Source organism: Galeopterus variegatus, unplaced genomic scaffold (assembly GCF_000696425.1).
Source record: "Galeopterus variegatus unplaced genomic scaffold, G_variegatus-3.0.2 Scaffold4155, whole genome shotgun sequence".
NCBI lineage: Eukaryota > Metazoa > Chordata > Mammalia > Dermoptera > Cynocephalidae > Galeopterus > Galeopterus variegatus.
The window spans coordinates 52,379-78,886 of NW_007730266.1; the positions used below are offsets into that span (position 1 = coordinate 52,379).

General features: G+C 34.3%; 1 protein-coding gene across 4 annotated transcripts in view; it reads right to left on the bottom strand.

Moving 5' to 3' along the window:
- Window positions 1-471: 471 nt before the first annotated feature.
- The window catches only part of GDPD1 (glycerophosphodiester phosphodiesterase domain containing 1), a 45,388-nt gene continuing 19,351 nt past the window's right edge, over window positions 472-26,508 (bottom strand). The window contains exons 3-11 of one of the 4 annotated variants that reach the window (XR_551530.1): window positions 18,969-19,104; window positions 17,005-17,050; window positions 11,638-11,756; window positions 11,063-11,152; window positions 6,716-6,849; window positions 3,979-4,038; window positions 2,418-2,469; window positions 1,814-2,043; window positions 472-733 (exon numbers count right to left, since the gene is read on the bottom strand). Coding sequence is in view for 1 of the 4 variants with exons in the window: in XM_008586844.1 (XP_008585066.1) it covers window positions 1,921-2,043; window positions 2,418-2,469; window positions 3,979-4,038; window positions 6,716-6,849; window positions 11,063-11,152; window positions 11,638-11,756; window positions 17,005-17,050; window positions 18,969-19,104 (760 nt within the window). In the remaining 3 variants the exon portion in view is untranslated. Of the gene's footprint in view, window positions 734-1,258; window positions 2,044-2,417; window positions 2,798-3,978; window positions 4,039-6,715; window positions 6,850-11,062; window positions 11,153-11,637; window positions 11,757-17,004; window positions 17,051-18,968; window positions 19,105-26,508 lie in introns of those variants that run through there. The other 3 variants (XM_008586844.1, XR_551532.1, XR_551531.1) reach the window with 3 other exon arrangements.

Consider the following 26,508-nt stretch of genomic DNA (forward strand, 5'->3'; position numbering starts at 1 on the left):
AGAATTAGTCACTTTGACTATAAAATCATCAAACTTTTAAAACATGATCTGCTAAACATCATCTTTACCATTTTGACACAAGATATATGCTAGTCCTATAGTATGACTGCTCTAAATCATAACAAAGCAAAAGTTGGGAAGAAGACATAACAAAAAAGGTTATATCAAAGATGATCAAAATGATCCCTAGCCACTATAAGTCACAATAAGTAAGTGAAAGTGAAAATGACTGATTTAATGGATCACCTGCCCGTTATTTTTTCAAATACCAAGAAGAAACTTCCTTACCATAAATTGTTTACATATTTTTTTATTTTCTCTACAGAGAAATCTCAGGTGCATTTATACATATTACCAATTCATCACCTCATTAAATTCTGCAAAAAAATCTATAAAGTGTATTTGGAATTCGGAATTATACAACTATAAAAAAAACAAGTAAAAAACTAAAAAAAAAATCAAGACTCCTTATTTTGCTCTTAGAAAACTTTATTTAATTTTAAACAACAAAGCAAATGATATTTATGCAATCCAGAGACAGACGGGAGAGTTTGGTCATCTTTCATAGCTGTTTAGCTGGCAAATGTGAGATGGAATCTAGGTAAAAGACATTTATTATTCCAGATTTTATATACCTCCCAGTCTGAGATCATGAAAATTAGTCAAAAAGATTAGAAACAGATTTACACGAAGTCACATCAGAAATATTAGGAATGCTGCCATGGCAGGGATACTGGAAAACAAAAAAAAAAAAAGAAAAAAGAAAAGAAATGTTGAGAAAATGATGTCTGATGCTCTGGGAAATTGTTCCTACTTAATACTGAGAAGAATGAATTCTTAAAGATCAGAAACAGGTGATTCATACCAGAAGTACTAAAAACAATGATTTAATATGATTATTAGGATTCAAGACGCTACTTCTAGATATAGGCTCAAACAGCTAGTCAATGCCAAAAATGGAAACCTTGTATTTTTTTTAGAGAAAACATAAAAATGACTATTTGGATCTTGTCTTAATGTAGAACTGATAAGCTCCTTTTTAAATTTCAGTTTTAATTTTTTGGTGGCTGGCCAGTGCAGGGATCCAAACCCTTGACCTTGGTGTTATAATACTGCACTGTAACCAACTGAGCTAACTGTCCAGGTATAATAAACCCATTTTTAATGTTTTTAAAAAACAGACAAGGTAGCATTGTTACACACTTGAAAAAGATTCCAAATAGGATGTCCCCATTAACAATAGTAATAGAGAAATATAATCAGTCTACAGATTTTATTTCTGATCAAGTAATAAACTTTCAGTTTTTCCTTGAGCCTGACTTCTGTTAACAATGTATAACTTTCCAGATAACTACATCACTGATTTCCAAGCTCTTCTTCCACTGTATTTTTCCCCTTTAACTAAGACATACATAGAAATAATAAAATAATGCAGAATAGCTGTAATAGTCTTCAATAATTTTCTTTTACTAATTAGTTGATCTCATTCCAGTTAAAGCTAATGCCAAATTTATTCAATAGCCTTTGATTTCAGAATTACTTATAATACAGGTAGTATAATACCACATCATATACAGAAATCTTTTTTTTTTTTGTTTTGTTTTGTTTTGTTGGCTGGTACAGGGATCTGAACCCTTGATCTTGGTGCACATACAAAAATCTTGATCAATAATCTCCTACTTATATCTCATAACCAGTTATCTTTCTAAACAATTTACAAATGTAGACTATGCAAGATTACTTAAAATAAATATACAATATATAGTTTCTACGTTCTCATACAGGCTTAAAAATGAGGTAATAAAAACTTAACTGATTAAACCTTTTACCATTCTGGAAATGGCTTAGAGTGATGATGACATTTTTTTTTTCCTTAGGTCTTTTCGTATTTTCTCTGAAAGCTTCTGAGTACATCTTTTTCTATGTTGAAAAATTATGTAAAAAATCCTTAAGCTTTGTTGGATAATCTGTCATCACCCCAGTTGCTCCCAAATCAAAAGCTCTTTTGTATTCTTTTTCTTCATTTAATACCCAAACATACACCTGAAAATTAGAAGCATGGGAAGTGTGAGAAGAGATGTTAAAATAGAAAATTATTTTTATAATAATATTTACCCACCACAGTCTCAGCACACTGTACTAAAATAACCTTTTAAAGCTGTCATTTTAAAATATCATTAAACCCTTTTTAAAAATTCCACTTTGCTCATTAAATACGGGCTGTCTCCCCCCTCTGACCTCAGCTATTCTTGTCTATACATAAGAGGAATCTAACTCCAGAAGGGCCAACACTTTGTTGCTAACTATAAGGCAGAGCTTAAGGTCCTCATTAAGTCACTTCAAAGCTCCCGCCCTTTACACTTGTGTTAAACTGACCAGCCAAGCTGTTTCCAAAATGCATCATTCCAGAAACTTACTTGAATGCCTCGGGCGGTGAGGTGGTCAAATAAAGCTTTCCTCATTAGTAGGCTAGAAAAGAAAAGCCGAACAGATTTAGGTATTTCTTAGTCCTAACTGAGGACTAGTATTAGTCTTTAGTCCTAAATTAGTCAATTTAGAGTTTAGTAATTCCTAGTTTAATTTAATCCCAATGCTTCAGCAATACAAGCAATGGCCTCAAGTAAGAGTGGCTGCCGTGGATAACTTTATGTCTTAACTGCTTTATCTCCTTTCACTGCTGGCTGCTGGCTAGTGGACGACCAGAACCTCCTTTCTTCTTCTTGCTGCCACTAGATCCTCAGGAGACCCATTCTTATTGAAGCAGCTCAGTGGAGAAGAGGCTTCCTCACTTTCCCTGCTGGAGCCATAATGTGAGTGAGAAAGAGCTGGAAGTATGTGTTCCTAACTTTCCAAGTTAAAATAAGGCAGCAAATTTGGATCAAGTTCTATAATATCATAGTTTGGCTACATATTGAATTAGTCTTTTATCATTTATCTTAGAAAGCTTACGTCCATTAATTACACTATTCTATATCTAGGAAAAAAACATTTTTTAGTTCCAAATAACTGACTTAACAAGTAAACTTTTAGAATACAAATCATTTGAGCAAGATAGGAACTAACTGTACTAGAAAATTATACATATCATTTCTATGATGTCTATTAGAATGATTAAATAACAGGAACTAGAAATCGTGTGCATTTAAAACCAATTAAAAATGCATCCTTGAAAACTAGAAATTAAGTCAGGACTAAAGCAAAAAAGATAAACCCTATGGAACAGAGAAAAGATAAGACTAATTTTCTAAGATTCTCTGAAAGAGGATCTAAATAATAAAATGTTGTGATCTAGGGCTATTAATACTAAAGCATTCAGGGTTCCATTTTAAAGCAAAATACAGCACAATTACTCAGTGAAATTTATCTGAAATTAAACTCAACATGTCTCAGAAATTAAGGCATTTTCTTTAAAGTAGATGTCCACCCTGTAGCGGGACTTCCTTTATCCTGTTAAGTCTTGGTGCAGATTTTTCTGAGAAATGTGCCAGTAGGCAGAATACATTTTTACATATACTGTATTGCTATACACACTTCTTTTCATCATATTTTTGACTGTGGGCTAGTGGGAACAGCAAATAAGTAGAAAGGCATGGTTATTTATTCCAGCTCTGCTACTAATTAGCTAGATAACTCCAAGTAAATCATTTAACTGGGTGAATGGGGGTCAGTTTTCTCATGAAGTTGGATGAGATTCTCTCTCGATTCCTCCTCAGGTTCTGTGACTAGGAATTAAGCTAGTTTTAAGTGATTCATACACAAGCATATTAGCACAGTAGATGCTCAACAAGTCCTTGTTGCAATTACATGTGAAAAGCTTGCACTGAAATACAACTGTAGTATTTAATAAATACTAGGGTACTTCAAAAAGTTCATGGAAAGATTCATATTATATTTTAATACTATTTTTCCACAAACTTTTTGAAATGCCCTCACATAACTAAAGCAATAACTTGCATATCAAGAAACTAAAATTCTTACGTATCACAAAGCCAGATGAAAAACTTTTGACTTCTGGACATGGTCTCTGATTCTTTTAGCCTAAAGTAAAATAAAGTTTGAATTACAAATTGGAAACACAGGAATATATCATTGTGATTAAAAAAAAAAAGTACAAAAATGAAAACAGTGCCTTATACTTAGTTATGTTCTTAAAAAATATTCATAAAAAGACAAAAATAAATTAAAGCTCAGTTGGTTTCTCTGTTTCCACTGGTTTAAAGCTAACTTTCTGCTACCACTGTGAAAAGGTTAAAAAAATAAAGTTACCTTCCCAGAGACCCTGATGCCCTAGGCTCACATCTCTTTTCCTTTTTGGTGAAATCTCTTTTTCTTCTGCTTTGTCTGCTATAATTTAATATGTGGTAGATTTAAACATACAAGCAAACTTTACTAAGGTTTAAAAGATAGTTGGGCTAAAAATGAGCCATTTAAAGCATGTTTTTCTTTCCTTTTCAATATTTGAAAACCTGGACCCTGTCTTTTTAAATTATCTTTCTAACTAAAAGAGTATACCTGACTTTTTAAGCCTATACTGAGTTCCTTCTTCCAATCTCTTTGATGCCTACAGCATCTCAACTACCTGTGTCATTAACTTTGGGTTGTACCCATAGGAAATTTTTGATTAGCCTCTCTACTATGAAGATTTCTCAGCTTCTTTCTAAGTTTACCAGCACATAGTGATTTTCACTCTCCTTAGAACTTCATTTCTTGTTTCCTTTCTCACTACTCCTGTCTATACTCAAGATAATTCTGAGAGCCCCCACACTTTAGTTCATTTTTTTTCTCTCTCTGAAGTCAGTTTTTATTCAAAGCTCTCTAAATAAAGTCCTTTTTTCTCCCTAACTCTGGACCAGATAGAAGGTCCTGGCAATTTTAGGAATCTCAGGGATTTAGTACCACATATACTAATTACCTCATTAAAAACAATTACTATATTGTCTTAGAAAATATCCACTGAAAAAACATTAAAACACATGCAAGTAATATTCTATATGTGTCTTAATCCAGTCACTTTTTAAAGAAAAGAATAACTTTACAGAGTTTATTCATATATCTGTATTTCAATAATATTCGCTTCTAAAAGGAACACATGGAGATAATCTGGACAGCACAATAGCCCATTCTAGGCCAGAGGAAAGTTAAGTACTTTAGGAATAAGTGGTTAGGAGTCATTTTAATCTAGCAAATGAAAATAGTTCCTTTGTAGACAAAAAAGTGTTTTCCGTTTTGCCTGAGAAACAGCTACAAAGACTGTTTATTTATTAACATTAATATGGGAATAGACAAAATAAACGTGATCATCATTAAGAAACTCAAATTGGGGCCAGCCCGGTGGCGCACTCGGTAGAGTGCGGTGCTTGGGAGCGCAGCGGCGCTCCCGCCGAGGGTTCGGATCCCATATAGAGACCGGTCCGCTCACTGGTTGAGCGCGGTGCAGGCGCGACACCGAGGGTTGCGATCCCGTTACCAGTCACGAAAAAAAGACAAAAAGGAAAAAAAAAAAAGAAACTCAAATTGGAAGACAGGCATGAAACAGAAGCTGAGCACAAGGGTACCAGCTAAATCACTTTTCTTACCAATATTTTCTAACAATTGGTATATAATTTTCAGCTTGATTCTTTAAAGTTTTGTTTTGGGGATAAAAATGTTTTGATGCAGGTGAAATCATATTTATATAATCTCCCTAGGAGTTCCAAATTCCTTTGTCAAGATTCAGTTATTATTATGAATCTACAGCTAGAAATCATAGTCTAATTGTGTAAGATTTTGAGATGAAACTAATCTTTCTTTAATAGTAAAAATAAAGATAATTTAACAATAAAAGCTATCACATATATGGGCCGGCCCGGTGGCGCACTGGATAGTGCGCCGCTTGGGAAGCGCGGCGGCGCTCCCGCCCGAGGGTTCGGATCCCACATACAGACCGGTTCCCGCTCACTGGCTGAGCGAGGCGCGGGAGCAACACCGAGGGTTGCAATCCCGTTGCCGGTCCCCGGTCCGGTACGGGGGCAACACTGAGGGTTGCGATCCGTTGCCGGACACGGAAAAAAGACAAAAAAAAAAAAAAAAAAAAAGCTATCACGTATTGAGTGTTAATTATCTGCCAGGCAATGCTAAGCGTTTTATATATTTTTGTCCTTGTAGTAAATTAGTGACTGAAAAACAAGCCTTTGTACCTATAGAGAAATTATGTAAATAAAGAAGTACCTTAAACAAAGTAACTTCTACCCTTTTCTTTCTCCTATCCCCAGAGGTTTTCATTGTAGTGGTGTTGGTGGTTGTTTTTCTTCCTCAAAGTATGAATACTAGTGGTGAATTTGGAGTTTAACAGAATTTCAGCTGGATATAATTGTCAATGACGTAGAAAAAAGTAAAGGAAGTTGAAAAGCAAATCCTATTTGATGTCAATATAAAAGAATTATTAAGTTTCTATAATTAAACTCAATTCTTTTTATCTGACTTCTGAATACACAGGCACAGAAAGTCATTGTTACCAGGGATAGGTCCAGATTAAGTACAGTACATATAATCCTTTATTACTCATTTTAGAGACTGAGTGTTAATTATATCAAAAAGTATTGTTTATATAGGCCAGCTAAATAGAACATAAAATTAGTTACAAAAATCTATTCTTTATTATTGATAATGATATTAATAAGACTTTATAATATTTCTCCTGTAATTAATAATTGATGAAAACAGGGTAACCACTTACTTGAATACAACAGAAGGCATTGGGATTTCAAAAAACTCTTCTCGAATGGGCACAAAGGGCAAGAGACCAGTGAAGAAAAGGCCTAGAATGAGCAGAACACGTTGTCGACTAAAAAGCAGAGGAATATCTGAATTCTAAAAGACACAAACAATATATGTTAATTTACAACTGCTCAGATAAAGAGGATTATTTCACAACCCTCAAAAATTCACAAGACTTTATCTTGACATCTGTTATAAGCACTCCCAAAATTATCAATATCTATTTACTGATAACACACAACACTTAGAAATGGCTAATCCTTGACAAATGGGTCAGGATCTATCTACCTTGGATGCCCATAGTATAACTGATGTTACTAAAATTTCTCTATTCCCTTTTCTTTGCTTTTGCAACACCACTTCTGTCTGTTGGTTATAGTGCTTGAGACTAAACATACCAGAATCTAATGGAACAAGATAAAGAGTTAAAGAAATGAAATATTCAGTAACCCTACTCCTGTTAGGAAAAATAGCTATATATATTTTTTATATATACTGTTGTATAGATATCTATATGTTATATATAAATATATATCTATTATCTATTATATATATATATATATATATATATATATATATATAAAAGGATCAAATAGGATTTTGTGAGCTACTCCAAGAATCTAACCATCATTTTAAGTTTCTTTTGGAAAATGTGTTCAAGATCCCCAAACTTTTAAAATGCACGCTTCCTATACACATTTTTTTTGAATCGTGGTAAAGTACGCATAACGTAAAATTTACCACCTTAACCATTCTTAGGTATACAGTTCAGTGGTGTCACCTACATTCACAATGTTATGCAACCAATCCTCAGAAGTCTTTTCATCTTGCAAATCTGAAACTCTATGCCATTAAACAACTCTCCATTCTCCCTCTCCCACCCTCTCTTATATTTTTCTAAAAACAATAAAGTTGAATTTTTCTACAAAAAGAAATAATATTAAAAATCATGCAGAAGTAATTTATTTTAAATAATTAGTTGTAAATTACCTGTTTATTTTTTTAAAAATTAATTCTGACCAAAAAGAAGGCAAAAAAGAAAAAACAAAGAATCAAAAAAAGAAAAACAAAACAAAAAATTAAGTCTGACTGGACAGAAAAAATAAAGTGAATAAATTTGAGGATTTATTTTGTCCCTGTATTCACATGCTGCTTTCTAATGTTTTCAGCTTATTTATATACAGGTGTTTCAGGGGTAACACAATATACAAGTCCCTGAAAAACCTTGAGTTCTGCAAATTCATACACTAAGAATAACAGAGCTTATGGGAAAAATAGGGTTGGGGCTGACTGTCAAAGCTTAGGCAACTTTGGTGATACAAGGGTGCGCTCTAACCAGCTGAGCTAACGGGTCAGCCAAAACTTACACAACTTTGGAACCAGAGCATTAAAAACAATAACTGGTACTTCTGGAGAGCCATGCAAAGGTTGCAGGCAAGGGGAGAGCGGTATGCTGGCAAATGTTTAACAACTGGCTCTACCCCATATCTTTTAAATTAGAATATCTCGGATGAGACCCAAGCATTAGTATTTTTTTTTAACTGTTCAGGTAATTCCAATGTAGTCATGTTTAAGAACTAGTGTACAGGGGCCGGCCCGTGGCTCACTCGGGAGAGTGCGGTGCTGATAACACCAAGGCCATGGGTTCGGATCCCATATAGGGATGGCCGGTTCGCTCACTGGCTGAGCGTGGTGCTGACAACACCAAGTCAAGGGTTAAGATCCCCTTACCGGTCATCTTTTAAAAAAAAAAAAAAAAAAAAAAAAAAAGAACCAGTGTACAAAGTGTCAATGAATAAAAAGTCATTAAGTGGGAAGTAGTGCCACATGTTTTCCCATCACCACTGTGTGCTCCACTTCCTTTTATTTTCATATTTTTAGTTTGAAGTATCTAGGAATTAAATGGGCTAATGTAAAATTCTTATAAATCATACTTTAAAATATGCACTAGTTAAATTATACAGCATGTTGATAATATGAATGACAAATATTATTGAGAAATTCTTACTGTGATGTTTAAAGATTGCTGCTGAGTGGTTTTTAGAGTTTTTCAATTCTAAAATGACAAAAAAACAGAGGCTTCTGGAAAAATATGTGAATCGAGGGAGAAATTCTGTGATTGTGGGCCAAAAGTGAGCTTTTTATTTTGAAACAATTAGACAAACAGGAAGTTGCAAAAATAGTAGAGTTCCATGCACCCTTCTCCCAGCTTCCCGGAAAGGTAACATCTGATATAACTGTAGTATAATATCAACACCAGGAATTGCTGTTATTACATTAGTTAGTTTGACTGTAGTCTAATTATACCTTACTCAGTACTCACCATTTGTTTTAACCTGCATTAATTCGTGTGTGTGTGTGTGTGTGTAATTCGTGTGTGTGTGTGTGTGTAGTTCTGTGCAATTCTAACCCATATAAAGATTCCTGTAATCACTACCACCACAAACAAGATACAGAACTGTTTCATCACCACACATGAACTCCCTTATGCTATCTCTTTGTATTTGTAACCACTCTCTATCTCACCCTCAGTCCCTGTCCCCTGGCAGCCATTAATCTGCTCTCTATGTCTTCAGTTTTAAGAATATTACATAAATGGAATCATACAGTATGTAACCTTTTTTTTTTTTTTTTAAAGATGACCACTAAGGGGATCATAACCCTTGACTTGGTGTTGTCAGCACCACGCTCTCCCAAGTGAGCCACGGGCCAGCCCTGCAGTATGTGACCTTTTGAGGTTAATTTTTTTCACTAAGCATAATGTCCTTGAGGACCATTTAGGTTGCTGCATGTATCAACAGTTCATTCCCTTTTATTGCTCAATAGTATTCCACTATATGCATGCACAGCAGTTTGTTCAGCCATTTACCTGTTGAAGGACATTTGGGTTGTTTCTAGGACTTTGCTTTTACAAATAAAGTTGTACAAGTTTTTGTGTGCATAAGTTTTCATTTTTCTGGAATAAATGCCCAAGATGAGATTGTTGGTTCATAAGATAAGTGTATGTTTAGTTTTGTAAGAACCTACCCAACTATTTAAGAGAGTAGCTGTACATACATTCCCACCAGCAATGTATGAAAGATCCAGTTTCTCTGCATCCTTCCCAGCATTTGGTATTATCACTATTTTTTATTTGAAAATTTTTTTGTTGATGTAAAAAGATCAGCAGGTCATGAAGTCTCTAGCACATTACCTCCCTTTTTAATAACATCTGAAAATACATCAAGCAATGATTAGTTATAGAAAAGTCTTACTCCTAAGTTCTTAGGGATCTGAAGCCACTCAGCCCAGTGATTGATCTGTTCTCTACTTTTATACACAAGCTACCTTGGTATCTCACAGAGCCTGATGCACATATATAAAATTCACTTGCCTTAATAAGGGCTTCAACTGTACTTTGAATTGTAATGGTGCTGATCTTGGATGTTTCTGCTTTCTTTGCTAGGAGGGCCCTCCCAAAAGAGTTCTTTGTATTTGAGAATAGCTACTTGTGTCATGATATTTCTTCTGCACTATCACTTGTATTCTAAAAAGAGTCTTCAATGCTTAAGATATTTTAACATTTTGAATTTTAAATTCTTTTAGCTGATCATATATCTAACTTGCGAATGGAGGTTTAGCATATCATTTCAAAATATCACATTAATTTTTCACAGACATTTTCTTCAATCAGGAAATTTACAGGGTTGGCTGGATAGCTCAGTTGGTTAGAGCACAGTGTTATAACACCAAGGTCAAGGATTCGGATCCCCATATCAGCCGGCCACCAAAAAAAAAAAAAAAAGAAAGAAAGAAAAGAAAAGAAAATTTGCAGTGGTCGAAAGGCCCTGCTTTTATATACTACCCAATAAGCATGATCCTTAATTTACATAAGTCTATTTGGTGGATAGGGTAAAGAGAAGCTAAAGCTATAGAGTTGAAGAATTAAATTCTTTAACTCAAAATTACACACAACAAAAAATTACACACAAAATTTCAATTACCTAACAAAAAACAGACATTAAATGATAAGAGTCATATTTGGTCTTATGATGTACATAATAAAATGTTAGTAAATAATACAGTATTAGCTTTTAGAAATAATAATTCTGCAAACCAGTACGATTACAATTAACTTAAATCGCAAGGTCCAAATACATTATCTCTGTTAGTAAACTTCTGGCTAGTTGCTTCCACTCAGTACCATCTGTCTTTGTATGAAGGCTATAAAGTAAGATAATTTAAAAACATTATTACTGTAATAACTTATCATTTATGGATACACAACATCAAAGATAGGTTATTCTGTATCATTTTTAAAGCTTACCTCTTTGTAGCACTTTTCTACAATTTCATAACTGGCATTACCCCACACTGTTATGTGTTCTCGTTTATACTGCTTCACCAACTCTGAAACCTACAGGTGAAAATTCAAAATTTTATGCACATGCCTACTTTTAAATCCACTTATATCATTTCACTTTAAACATGGATTAAAATTGACTATCTGCCAATGGACAGTATAAAATTTTGGAAAACTGATATACAAATTCAGATTATTTTATAAAATATAAAAATTATTTACATTTTACCATCATATTTGTTTAATAGAATACAACTATTTAGTAATTTGACATAACTAACCACAAATGAAACAAGTTAAATTTAATCATACAAATACTAGAATGATTGATTCATAAGAGCTTACTTTTATCCATGACAGAGACATGCTAACTTACTCTGAAAACAGGCTCTTCTACCAGGACATTATTTAAAATGGTGCTGATCCCCGGATTATCACATGTCCTTGAACACTATCAATATATGCAGTCACCTACTCTAACATTATTTAGTTTGTGAAATCAAATGCAACACACCCAGAGGAGGCAATGCCTTGAGTACCTTCTTAATCAGCACATTGTTGTTGACTTTGATATCGACGTTAATGGGAATGTTAGGAAAGGCCTCAAAAACTTCCTTCAGTAATGGAATTCGCTTATCTTTTCCTTCACTTTGGCATGCTGAGAAAGCAAGATTTTTAAATGCATTTTTAAAAGATAATTTTTACTTTTGTAATGATTAGAAAAATTATAGTATGTATTCATTATAGGACATTTACAAAATGAGGGAAAGTATAAAGAAGAAAAAACAAAATCCAACAAATTAGACATAACCATTATGACCATTTGGTGTGCTTTCTCTACTCTTTTTTTCCTATGTGTAACTTAATATACAGTAGTTATAACATTGTGTGGCAACTCGTATTTTAATTTTATCTTTTTATATAAATACACTGTTGATAATTATGATTTAATTTTTATTAATTAAACTTTTTATTTTGAGATAATGGTAGATTCACATGTAGCTGAAAGAAATAATACAGAGGTCTATGGACTCTTTATCCAGATTTCCCGATGGTAACCTTTTGCAAAAACTATAATATCATAACCATGATATTGACATCAATACAATCCACCAATCTCATTCTACCATGATTTTAAAAGGTTTCAAAATACTCCATTGAGTACCTATACAATAATTTGATTATTTTAATGTAACCATTCCCCTACTACAAGATATTGAGATTGTTTCTAAAGTTGTGCTATGATATCATGATTGTATTTTTCAGAGATTGAGAATAATGTTCAGGCAAGGGAAGTATATACTAATTCAGTAATGTGCTGAAAAATTATATCAATGAAGTTACTCAAAGAAAACTAAGAGTAATGAAAACATTAGAAGAGAATTTTAATCACTCTTTACATTTCCTGACTATGTGTTTTTTGGGGGGTTTTTTTGGTTTTACTTTTTCCCTAGACTCTTTTGCCTCATCATTTATAATATACAAAGGTACTTCAAAAAGTTCATGGAAAGATTTGTGTTATCTTTTCATTCTATTTTTCCACAAACTTCTTGAAGTACCTTCATGCTATACATACTATATAACTACTACAAAAATTTCTCCTAGGGCCGGCCTGTGGCTCACTTGGGAGAGTGCGGTGCTGATAACACCAAGGCTATGGTTTCGGATCCTATATAGGGATGGCCGGTTCACTCACTAGCTGAACGTGGTGCTGACAACACCAAGCCAAGGGTTAAGATCCCCTTACCAGTCATCTTTTTAAAAAAAAGAAAAAAAAGAAAATTTCTCCTTCCATCTGAAACTTCAATTCCACTAATCTATGAATATCTAAATGGTGAAAAAATCCTTTATCCCATCCTTATTGTATGGCAAGTCAAAACGAAGATTTTGAGAATAGCTACTTGTGTCATGATATTTCTTCTGCACTATCACTTGTATTCTAAAAAGAGTCTTCAATGCTTAAGATGCGTATCAAAAAAGTAAATTCATGTCAGAAAATTAAATTATTTCTAAGAAGGGTTCATGGGAAAAGAAGCATGTAAATAAAAAAAAAAAGGAAAAATCTGTTACTGTACTCCTTGTAATTCTGTTGGAGCTCTGGGTCACTCTGATGAGACTGCCATTCATTTGGCTCCATCTTCCTGGTCAGAGTAAGCACATGACCAGTTTGAGACCATTTAAATATGAGAAGATGGATACTGGAAGTCTCCTGAAATCCTCAGCTGAATGCATCATATACATGCTGCCAGGGGGTCCATCTCTACACAGAAAAGGTGTCTCTGAGAACAAAGCTAACACAGATGAAAGTAGAACCAAGAAATGGTAGAGGTAGAGAAATTCCAATAATTGCTTGACCAACTGGACTCAATCATGTCTGAAGGCATATATAACTCCTGGACTTTTTAGTTATGAAAACCAATAAATTCATTTTTTGTTTTTTGATTTTTTGATTAAACTATCTTGAGATGCATGTCTAGCACTTATAACTAAAGAGCTTAAAATTATCATAGACTATATAATTAAACTATAAAAAATTATGTTTATAGCATATAGCTATTGTTTTCATCTACCCAGAATTCTTCCTTCTCTTGGAAAACTGTATCTCCCTTACTCCACATTATTCTGGTAAGACTGTCAGTCACAGTATCCACTCCCCATTCATCCTCAGGGATGGGCATAGGACCTAGGTCTGGACAATTATAAAAATCAATATCTTTGCTTCCAGATGAACACATGACCCAACCTGGGCCAATGAATGTCTTTCTCTGGGACTTTTCTCTGGAAGCTCATAGGGAAGACTGCCTTTTTTTCTCTGGAGTCACACAGTGCAGGCAGGATATGAATTTATAGCTGTCAGTGATCAAGTCCTTTGCCACATGGGCAAAATCTATCTAAGGTAAAAGAGAATAAAACCCAAGATACATACAGGAGCAGAACCAAGGGAAGAAAGAGTGGTTTTGTGCCTCTATATCCAATAGTTTGATGTGAGATCTGCCATCATTCTGTCCAGTTAATCTTTTTTTTTTTTTTTTTTGCCTTATGCTAGTTTAAACTGATTTGTTACTTATAACCTAAAATGTATGACGATGATACTGTAGTTTTGCACTGTTTAATATGGTTGCCACTAGCCACATAGGGCTATTTAAATTAAAAATAATTAAAATTAAATAAAATTAAAAATTCAGTCTCAGTTGCACTAGCCACATTTCAAGTACTCAACAGCCACATGTGGCTATTGGCTATCAAATTGACAGTGAAAATATAGAACATTTCCATCACTGCAGAAACTTCTATTTGGACAGTGCTCTTATAGTTAGTTAAAAATTTAATTAGCTTCTAAATGTGAAAAAATTAATTTAGCAGCCAAAAGAATTGCCAGTAACTATTCACAGCAAAGTAAGATACACGTAAAGATCAACTTAGAAAAAGGTCAAGCAGATAAAATTAACTTTGGAACAGCAAATTGATACATATAATAAGAATAATATTGTACTAATAGTGAGGAAACAAGGAAATTAAAATGTGTGCTAAGAAAAAATAATAGTGTGCTATAAGATATAATTTAGATGCCTCAACCAGCACAGAATGTAGAAAAAGAGTTGGAAAAAAGAGAAGTTTGTCCCAGTATTGTTCTGGGCAGAGGATAACCAGCTAGGAAATGAGAAACTACAAAAAGGAAAGAGGAAAATAACAGGAAACAGGAAATATAGGCAAGAAGTATGCCATGGGATGTACTGGATGATGGAATAGTGGCCCCTACAGCATGCTAGAACTTTAAACCACAATTATAGTCAACTCTAGATTATCCTAATTATGTATTTTCCATGAAACAAAAGGCTACTTTCAAATAAGCAGATAATAAATAAGCAAATAGGATAATAAACTCTTTGGTTAATGCTTTTTCATGTTTCTTCTTTATATTTACTACTTTGTTTTTTTGGCAGCTGGCCTGTACCCTTGACCTTGGCATCATCAGCATTATGCTCTCCCAAGTGAGCTAACCGGCCAGACCCATGTACTTACTTTTTTAATGTAGCCTGTGGTACATCAAAGAACCCTTTAAAAGAAAACACTTCATCACTTCTCCAGTAAAGCTAAGAACCACAAAAAGAGCAAGAGCCCTGTAATTTGTATTCCTCTGATAGTTTCTCTCTCCAGTATTTAAAGAATAGTAAGCAAGAGTTCTGATCAGGGGAATAGGATAGAAAAAACTGAACAACATTCTGATTAATCTGAGTCAAGTTTTTACAGTACTATATATTAGTCTGTTTCAAATACAGTCAACTTCATATTTGAATCACATCTAAAGTCAATTATGATATGACTTGAATGCAATATGAATAACAGTTTGTTATTGTTTACAGTTGTCTAAAACTTAAGAGTATAAGATTGTTATTAACACAGCACTTGAGGAGACTGTTCAATGGAAAGGCAGTATAGTGTAGCTGAAACTGGCCTGGCAAGGAGACCTAGTTTCAAGTCCTAGCTTGTTATTTACTTATATGTACTTGACCAAGTTAGTTTGCATCTTTAGACCTCAGTTTCCTTATCTATAACAGAACACCGGATTACCTGGTCTCAAAGGTCTCTTCACATTCAAAAGTTTTATGACTTTATGAGGGAGATGTAAAACCAGAAAAAAATTAGAACCTTTTTTCTCAAAGGATCTTTTAATCTTTTCAGGGCTTTAGCTTTGCTCTACCAAGGGAAAAATAAGAAAAACTTCACTTCTGAAATTTTCTTAACCTTTACAAGTCCAAAATGGACACAAATATTACAATAGCTTGGCAAATATAATCCTATAAATTACAAAAATGAAAAGTTATTTCCTCAAATCAATATAGCTTAATGATACTTACCTGGAAGGCAAAATGAAACATGCATCAGATTTAAATGTTTCTTAGAGATAGCTAATTTTTAAATTTTCAGATTTTTATTTGGCTTTCCAAAATTTCCCTATCAAGGGGAAATTGACCTAGTCAATTTTATTTTATTTATTTACTTACTTTATTAAAAAAATTTTTTGGTGGCCGGCCAGTACAGGGATCCAAACCCTTGATCTTGGTATTGTCAGCACCATGCTCTACCGAGTGAACTAATCGGCAAGCCCCCTAGCCAATTTTAAATCTAGTTCATTGAGCAATTTCCACTTTTTAAAAAAAATTCATATCAATAGATCCTTGACATTTAACCAAGGATTCCAACTATATGCAAGCCATACCAAGGTCATATAGCATCTTGTAGTTTTATTGAGATATACATTTGAATCATTCAAAATGTGAGGCTGACTTGTGATAGTGAGGAAGCTCAGCATCTGTATCTCAGGGTGGTATATTTTCCATTCTAACAAGCAATAACTAATGAATTAGGGCAAATGATATGTTTCCTTGTGAGAAATGTTCCCTTAAAAGAAAGAAAAGCGATAAGTGAAGATGACTAGGAAATGGTTTATTTGAGTGATAGAAGTCTCTTTAATCATTTAAAATATGGAGCTGCTAAATGGCAGAATCAATGTTAGAACCAAAAAGGATCTGAAAGGAGTCTTTTCCAGTTCTTTTCATTTATTCTTTATTATATTTATGATGCATAAGTACTACAAGTTATGGTGATATTCTTGAATTTGAAGCTTTAGAGGTGAAAGGTATCCCTAGGGTTTCTTGTAATCTGTATTCAGGTATAAACTAACTGTATGTGAACTTAAATAGAATGATCCATTAAATCTTTGGGCCTGATCATCTCAGGGTCAGATGACCATCAAAGTTTCAGATTTGTAGGCCTGAGAGAACAAGCTTAGAGGGCAGTACTTTTATCAAGAACTTACTATGACAAGAGAACACACATGTGCCTCTCAGCATAAATGAATACACTTTAATATAGATGTTTAAGCCACAAATGAGAAATATTACCTCTTTGAAATGTGACTTCTAGTTTGCCAAGGTAAGGTGGAAGCTCCTTTAAAAGATATGATTGAAAAAGAGTTAGCTCTCGAAAAATAAAGAGTATTTTAGTGTCTTACATTAAGACATAAAGATTTGTTTCTTCAAAAAATAAAAGGGCAAAACACTATATATGTTTAGATGTCCTTTAGTAGAACATCCCCAACAGCAAATTAACCATATAATTACTTATTTCCACCACCTACAAGAAATCTGTAATACTTTAAATATAGACCTTTTCTCAATAATATACAAAAATTTCAGTAAAAAAAATGTCAAGAATAGACAATTCAAAGAAAAATAACTAACAATCATATAGGAAAATCTTTAAATTAATTAATAATCAAAGAAATACTAATTAAAATTTAATATAGCAAATTAGCAAAATTTTGGTGTAATTATAATGCCCAATAATGGTAAGGGTATGGAAAAATAGGAACTCTCTTAATATCAGATATTAGAACTCTTTAAAACACTTTTAAAAAGCAAGCATTACAGCTCTTTTTGAATTTGTCTAGCAGGTTTTCCAGTCTTTACAAGGAAACTCCACTCATTAAACAAACAAAAAAGTAAGCAAGCAACAGCAATCTGCAATGTATATTAAGACAATAGTCCTATTCTTTACCCAATAATAATTTTAAATATAGAGAAAACTTTATATAAGTATCTTTATATATATGTAAATACCTATATATGTCTTTATAAAAATATTTTATTTATATCTTTATAAATAACTTTGTATATGCATGTAAAGATAGAGAAAGCTTTATCTTTAACATGTAAAATGTTTGGTGCAGTGTTATCTATAATGGTGAAAACTCAGAACTAATCCAATGTCCAACAATAGAGGCATGATTAAAATAACTTCCACTCAACAGAACAACTGCAGTCATTTGAAATGTTTCTGAAAAATAAGTATGGAGTCTGAAAGGTTAGGTACTATATGATTCTAACTATACGACATTCTTGAAAAGGCAAAACTCTGGAGACAGTAAAAAGATCACTGTTTGCCAGGCGATGGGGGAAAGGCGGGATGAATAGGCAGAGCACAGAGGATTTTTAGGGCAGTGAAACTATTTTGTGTGATAGCATAATAGTGGATATATGTCATTATTAATTTGTCCAAACCCATAGAATGTAGAACACCAAGAGTGAACCCTAATATAAACTATGGACTATGAGTGATATATGTCAATGTATGTTCATCAATTGCAACACATGTGCCACTTTGGTGCAGATGTTGATAGCGGGGAGGGCTGTGCATGTGTAGGGTTAGCTGGTATGTGGGAACTCTGTATTTCCCACTCAATTTTGCTGTGAACCTAAAACTTCTCTAAAAAATGAAGTCTATTTTTTAAAAAAACATAGAAAAATGTTTATCAGGCTGTAATGTTAAAGTTTTTAAAACACAATATACACAATACACAGTGAGAACACAACTCTGTAAAAAACCTACAGAGTATACATACACATAGTATCTTGTTAATATAAATTTTCTTTAAATAATGCCTGTAAAATTAGACATTTTTCCTTCCATTTATCATCATTTTGTATAATGAGCATGTAAATTACAATGATCAGATTTTTAAATGATGCTTTTCATAGTTGAAGACTGAAACTAATTCATATCTTTAATCTGAATCAAATAAATTACAGAATACTTCAAACAAATTAAGCTCCCATAGTTTTATATCTGAGGACTTTGGTAATTTTATTAAAACATTTATTAAAATAAGTCTCCATAGATGTATTTGTATACAGTACAAATCTTCAGTGGAAGTCAGAATAGTTTTTTAAAATTTCCATTGACATTCATTACTTAATCACTATTTTTTTTATTATTTATTAAAGCAATATCTGGTGCTCACTGTTTTTAAAAATCTTACAGACCCTAATGTCTATTAGATATTAGTTTATCATGTATTTTTACTTACACAGTACTTGAGATCAGAGATGTTTACATTGACTCCAGTTGATTCCTTTAGATTCTCATCATGTGACACTACAACTTGTTCATCTTTTGTGATATGGCAGTCCAATTCTAGCATATCAGTTCCAACAGAAACTGCACTGAAGAAATAAAAATAAAAAGAATGACTTCTAAAACTTAAGCAAACATTTAGGTTACATGCATCAGATGTAACAAGAGTTACAAATCCAAAAAAAACCCATAATACTAAAATATCTCTTCAATACCATCATCTATTATGACTTTCCATAACCAGTTATCCTGAACTCTGGCAACCCAATATAACGGAAAGAATACTAGACCAGAGTTAAGAGATTTGGGTATCAATTCCTGCTTCACTATGAACTCGTATAACTTTGGGCAAGTAAATTCCCCTCTCAGGTCCTACATTTCCACATCTATACAAAGAAAGGATTAAGGAATAAGACAAGGATGCCTGCTTTTATGATTCTGATTGAACATAGTGTTGAATTTCTAGCAATTAGGCAAGGGGGAAAAAAGCATGCAAAATGGAAAGGAAGAAGTAAAATTATCTCTGTTCATAGATGACAGGATCTTATATACAGAAAATCCTAAAGATTCCACCCCAAAAAACCCTGTTAGAACTAATAAATGAATTCAGCAAAGTTGCCAGATACAAAATCAATTCACAAAAGTCAGTTGTATTTCTGTACACTAACAATGAATAATCTGAAAAGGAAATTAACAACTATAATAGCATCAAAAAGGATAAAATACTTAGGAATTAACCAAGGAGGTGAAATGAAAACTAGTACAATGAAAACTATAAAACACTGCTAAGAGAAATTAAAGACAAGGGCTGGCCGGTTAGCTCAGTTGGTTAGAGCACAGTGTTGTAACACCAAGGTCAAGGTTTCAAATCCTGTACCAGCCAGCCACCCCCCAAAAAAACAAACAAAAAAAAGAAATTAAAGAAGATATATATAAATGTAGTTAAGATGTCAACATTAACCAAAGCAATCTACAGATTCAATGCAACTCCTAGCAAAATCCCAATAATGCTTTTTGCAGAAACAGAAAAATCCATCTTAAAATTCATATGGAATTTCAAGGGACCCTTAATAGTCAAAACAATCTTTAAAAAGTAAAACAAAGATCAAGGACTCACACTTCCTGATATCAAAGCTCACTATCAAAACAGTGTGGTACTGGCATAAAGACAGACAGACATACAGATAAATGAAATAGAACAGAGATTTAAGAAGTAAACTTGATCAGATGATTTTTTTTTTTTTTTTAAAAGATGACCGGTAAGGGGATCTCAACCCTTGGCTTGGTGTTGTCAGCACCATGCTCAGCCAGTGAGCGAACCGGCCATCCCTATATAGGGATCCGAACCCATGGCCTTGGTGTTATCAGCACCGCACTCTACAGAGTGAGCCACGGGCCGGCCCTTGATCAGATGATTTTTGACTACAGTGTCAAGAACATTCAATGGAAAAAGGACTGTTTTTAAAAAGTGATGCTGGGAAAGCTGGCTATCCACATATAAAAGAATGAAGCTGGATCCTGAACACCACATACAAAAATAAACTCAAAATAGATCAAAGACTTAAATGTAAGAATTAAAACTATAAAACTCTTAGAAGAAAACATAACAGAAAATATTCATGATACTGGATTTGGGAATGTTTTCTTGGATATGATACCTAAAGCACAGGCAACAAAGGAAAAAATAGACAAACTGGACTTCATCAAACTAAAAAACTTGTGTATCAAAGGACACTACCATCAGAGTAAAAAGGTAACCCACGAAATGAGAGAAAATATTTGTAATCACATATCTATCTGATAAGGAATTTATATCTACGATATAAAAAGAACTTCTAAGACCCAAAAACATCCAAAATGTGCAAAGAACCTGAGCAGACATGTCTCTAAACAAAATATACAAAGGGCCAATCAGCACATGAAAAGATGAGCAACATCACTAATCATTAGGAAAATGCAATCAAAACCACAATGAGATACCACTTCACACCCATTAGAATGACTATTATTAAAAAACAAAACAAAACAAAACAAAAACAGAAAATAACAAGTGTTTGCAAAGATGTGGAGAAATTGAAGCCCTATGCATTGTTGGTGGGAATGTAAAACGGTGCAACTGCTATGGAAAAGAGTATGGTGATTCCTGAAAAAATTAAACATAGAATTACCATATGACCCAGCACAGGGTATATGCACAAAAGAACTGAAGGCAGGGACTTGAGATATTTGTACAGCTATATGCATGGCAGCATTATTCGGAATAACCAAAGAGTAGAAACAACCCAAATATCCATTATCTGATTAATGAATAAACAAAATATGGTATAGACATACAACGAAATATTATTCAGCCTTAAAGGAATGAAATTCTGATACACGCTATGACATGGGTGAACCTTTAAGACATTATGCTAAATGAAACAAGCCAAATACAAAGGGACAAATATTATATGATGGTACTAATATGAAGTACCTAGGATAGTCAAATTCATAGAGATAGAAAGTAGAATGATGGTTATCAGGAGCTGGGGGAAAAGGAGATAGGGGAGTATTTATATAATGGGTATAGTGTTTCAGTAGGAGATGATGAAGTTCTGGAGATGGATAATGGTTATAGTTGCATAACAATGTGAATGTACTTAATGCACACTTAAAAATGGTTAAAATGGTCGATTTTATGTTACGTATATTTTACCATGATAAAACTAAATTTTTTAAATTAAGAAAATGATAAAGGATTAGATCAGATAATCTCTAAGTCTCCTTTCACCTCTAAGATTCTTTGACTTTTAGAAAAAGCATACTGCAGCGGTTAAGAGCAGACACTGGAGCCTGGGTTCAAATCCTGACTCTGCCACTTAGGTGAGCTATTTAGCTTTTTTATGCCTCAGTTTCTTTATCTGCAAAACAGTGATAATAATATTAGCTCTCCACCTTGCACTTTACAAGCAGCCCCATGCTTTCTTCCTACTCCCTTTGCTTGAAATGTCTTTCTCAGAAAAACCATACACAATAAAATAATAGAAAAAACTTGAACAGGCACTTCACAAATGAGGATTTTCAAATGGCAAACAAGTATATGAATAGATGCTCAACATCGAAACTCATTAGGGAAATGTAAATTAGAACTACAATGAGATACATTACTATATTACAGCCAGAACGGCCAAAATGAAAAGGATTGAAAATACCAGTGTCAACAAAACAGTGGAGCAACTGGAACTCTCATACACTGCTGGTGGGAGTGTAAACTGGTACAATCATTTGGAAGGTATAAATATACACCCATGCTATCACTGAGGAATTCCACTCCTACTTAAGTGTATATCCAAGAGAGTGCATTTATTTGGCTGTCAAAAAACATGTACGAGATTATTTCATGAAACATCATGAATGAATCTTAGAGATATAAACTAACAGAAAAGCCAGAGATAAAAGTGTAAATACTGTATGATTACATTTATGTTATGAGGAATGAGCAAAATCAATCTAACGTAATAAAAATTAGGACAATGGTTATCAAGGGGCAAGGGCTGAGTATGTACTGGGAAAGGTGACCTTCAGGGGTGCTAAAAATATTCTATATGTTTATCTGAGTGGTGGTTTCAAACATGTATACATATGTTAAAATTCATTGGGCTATACTTAAGATTTGTGCACTTTTACACACAATAACAAGTTTTAAAGTTTTTCTTCTCCTTATCTGCTAGCTTTTACTTATCCTTCAAGTCTAATCTTAGAAACTACCACACTTCAGAATATCTTCCCTTGTCCCCCTAGACTGGATTAGGTCACCCATTTACATATATCCAAATTGCCAGGTCTTCCTGTAGCACCCTGTGTTTAGTATGTCATAGTATTTACCACTCCATCTTGAATTCCCCACAAGTTGCTCAATTACACATGAGCTCTTTGAGGGAAGGGTTTGTGGACTCTTGCCTTGTTGACTTGTATTTCTAGTGCCTAAGCACGGGGCCCTGCACAGCAGGTACTCCATAAATATTTGTTAAACATCAAATAAATAAATGAAGAGAGATAGCTCTCTGTATATATAAAATGCCTACATAGAACATTACGTTATCAGTTACCACAGACAATATTTCAAGATTGAAGAAAAAGTAGGGAGAAAGTTTTAAAAACTTTTTTTTCTTTTTAAAATGCCAGAATGGAAAGAGTAAGAGCTAGGGTGAAAGAAATATAAAAGTAGATAAATTACAGCTTATATAATATATTCCCATGTAGTCAAATTGTCTCCACAACTAGATATTAAATGCCTAGACAGGAAGAGCCCATGTCTGTTCCACATTTTCTAATGTTCATGATGTTGAGCGCATTGTAGGTATTCAACACATTTCTAAATGAGTGTATTGAAGCCATGTTTTAGTTACTGACATCTATTAACATTTTAAATTTTAATTAATTATCACCCAGGTAGTAACTAAATGTTTATCAATCATGATTCATATCCATAGTAAGTAATATAAAGTTATTTTAAAGGATAAAGTATTCACATGGAATGGCATTGTAGGGGTATATTTGAAAAAAAATAGGTATAACATGATACCATTGATGTAAAATAAAGTTTATACATAAATTTTTAAAAGACTAGCAAGATAGAGGGTAAATCTCATTACAGTGACTCCATATTATAAATAACACCAGGAATGGGATTAGAGAATTGGGCAGACCAGTTTTTTACTTCAGATAGACAATTTGATTATTTGAGTTTTTAGAATAGAAACATTTATAACGGAAAAATATACTTACATTAATATGTCTTTTTTTAAAAAGGACAATTTATAAATCAATTTATTCAATATCGACATAATGAATTACAGCAAGAATTTAATCTAATTAACACTGAGCATCCTTTTAAATACACAAGCTCTCATGATTCTTACTTTGCCTGTGTCCTACATGGGGTGAATGTATCTTCTATTTTATACTTTAAACCCATAATATAAAAATATTGAAAGAGGGCAGAACAAGATAGACAACTAGAGTTGTTTGGTGCTCATCTCCACCCACCCCACCCACCCGAAAGAGATCAAAACAACAAATAAATTATATTTTTACTGGAATGACTGAAGAAATATGTTGCAGAGCACCAGGGGAATGACAAAATCCTTGTGGGGCATGGAAGACCAGAAAAGCACCACAGAGAACAGAGCAAGGCATCCTGCCTCTGCCCCGCTGTTTCCCTGCAGTGACCAGCTCTGAGTCAGGCGGAAAGGCAAGCTAGAAAAATCCCAGCTGTTTCCACTGCCTCCACAAATGCCAGCAATCCCTGCCACAAGGGAGTCCCTCAGTCTTCTCAGGCCCCAAAACCAGTTTGGAGAGTAGCAGGAAGTTTGTGCAGCTGCACGGCCTCATAGTAGAAGCCCAGGTAGAGAACCCTCAGTCTCCCGACCTAAGCCACAATGGCACAGTGCCATCTTGAAACCAAACCTGCTGCTTGAGTGCCTCCTTCCCTAGGGGCCCTGTGGAAACTGACACCCTCTATCCTAAGGCCCCACCTTCATTCTACCACATTCATACAAGCGCTGGCAGCTGCCTGGACCCTAGGCCAGACAGAAAAACCAAGACCCTGGCGTCTGAACCCATGTGGCACCCCTTCCTCCCAGGAGAACAGTAGACCTGCTCAGCTGGGAAGCCACAAATAAGCAGCAGCCTATCACATTCACGTGCACCCACCCTGCACAACCCGCTCCCTGCTGAATCCACAGGTGCCCATGCCAAGCCGATAGCCATTCTGGCGGTAACTCCATCTCCCCACAATTCACCCTCCACAGAGCTGCTGGGCCCTGCTGCATTGGTGCATGCCTGCTCTCTGCTGGAAAGCAGATTGGGAATCAGCTCCGCTTCTATCTGGCAGCTTTATACACAGCTGCTGGGCCCTGCTGTACCCTTTTGCCTGCTCTGGGCTCAACAGCTCATCCAGTGACCCTCCACAGAGCTGCCGGGCCCTGCTGCACCTGTGCATGCCTGCTCCCTGATTGACAGTGGATCAGGCAGTGGCTTCGCTCCTCCACAGAGCCAACAGCCCTGCTGAGCCTACACATGCCAGATCTTGGACAGACAGTGGCACCCACTCCTCCGAAAGGCCTTTGCAGAGCCACTTGCCCCCTCCCCCACACCCAGGCACACCTGTTTCCAGCTCAAAAGCTGGTCAAGCAGTGGACCACCCCCTGGGAGAGAGAACTTCACAGCTGCGTGCCTATGCCTGGCCTGACAGCTGGTCAGGCAGTGACTGTGCTATAGAAGGATACCAAATAGAATGGGAAAAAATATTTGCAAACTATACATCTGACAAGGGGTTAATATGAAGAATATATAAGGAAATTAAACAACTCAACAGCAAAAAATCAAATAATCCAATTGAGAAATGGGCAAAGGATCTTAACAGTCATTTTTCAAGAAGACATACAAATGGCCAACAGGCATATGAAAAGATGCTCAACATCACTAATCATCAGGGAAATGCAAATCGAATAAACAATGAGATAACACCTCACCTCAGTTAGAATGGCAATTATCAAAAACAAAAGAAAACAAGTTTTGGCAAGGATGTGGAGAAAAGGGAACACTTGCAAACTGTTGGTGGGAGTATAAACTAATACAGCCATTATGGAAAAGAGTATAGAGGTTCCTCAAAAAATTAAAAATAGAACTAGCATATGATCCAGAAATAGGACTACTGGGTATACCCAGTGGAAATGAAGTCAGTATGTCAAAGAGATATCTGCACTCTGGGGTTTATTGCAGCACCATTTACAATAGTCAAGATATAGAATCAACCTAAGTGTCTAACAATGGATAAATGGATTAAAAAATCCATTTATATATACAATATATATACAATAGATGTACAATGTTTACATATACAATAGAATACTATTCAGCCGTAAAAAAGAATGAAATCCTGTCATTTGCAGCAACATGGATGGACTTGGGAGGTCATTATGTTAAATGAAGTAAACCAGGTACAGAAAGAGAAATACCACATAATCTCACTCATATGTGTAATCTAAAAAAAAAAAAAAGGTTGGTATTATAGAGACAGAGTACAACAGTGGTTACCAGAGACAGGCAAAGAAAGGGCGGGGGTGGGGGTAGGGAGAGGTTGGCCCACGGGTACAATTCATTTAGATAGGTGTTCTAGTGCACAGTAGGGTGACTATGGTTAACAGTTAAGTTTTTTTTAATATTTTTGCCACAAAGAAATGATAAATGCACGAGTTGATGGCTACATTAACTACTCTGACCCAATTATTATTCAACATATATATGTATCAAAACATCAGATTGTAACCCAAAAGTATGTACAATTACAATGTGCCAATTAAAATAAATAAAAAGAAAAAAGACCCAAAAAATTATATATCAATTAAAGAACAAACTTTTAAAAATTAAAGTTTCTTAATGTTTCTCAGAAATATGTGATAACGTGGTAACTCATTTTGTTAAAAAAGAAAGAATGTGGGAACTTCCGA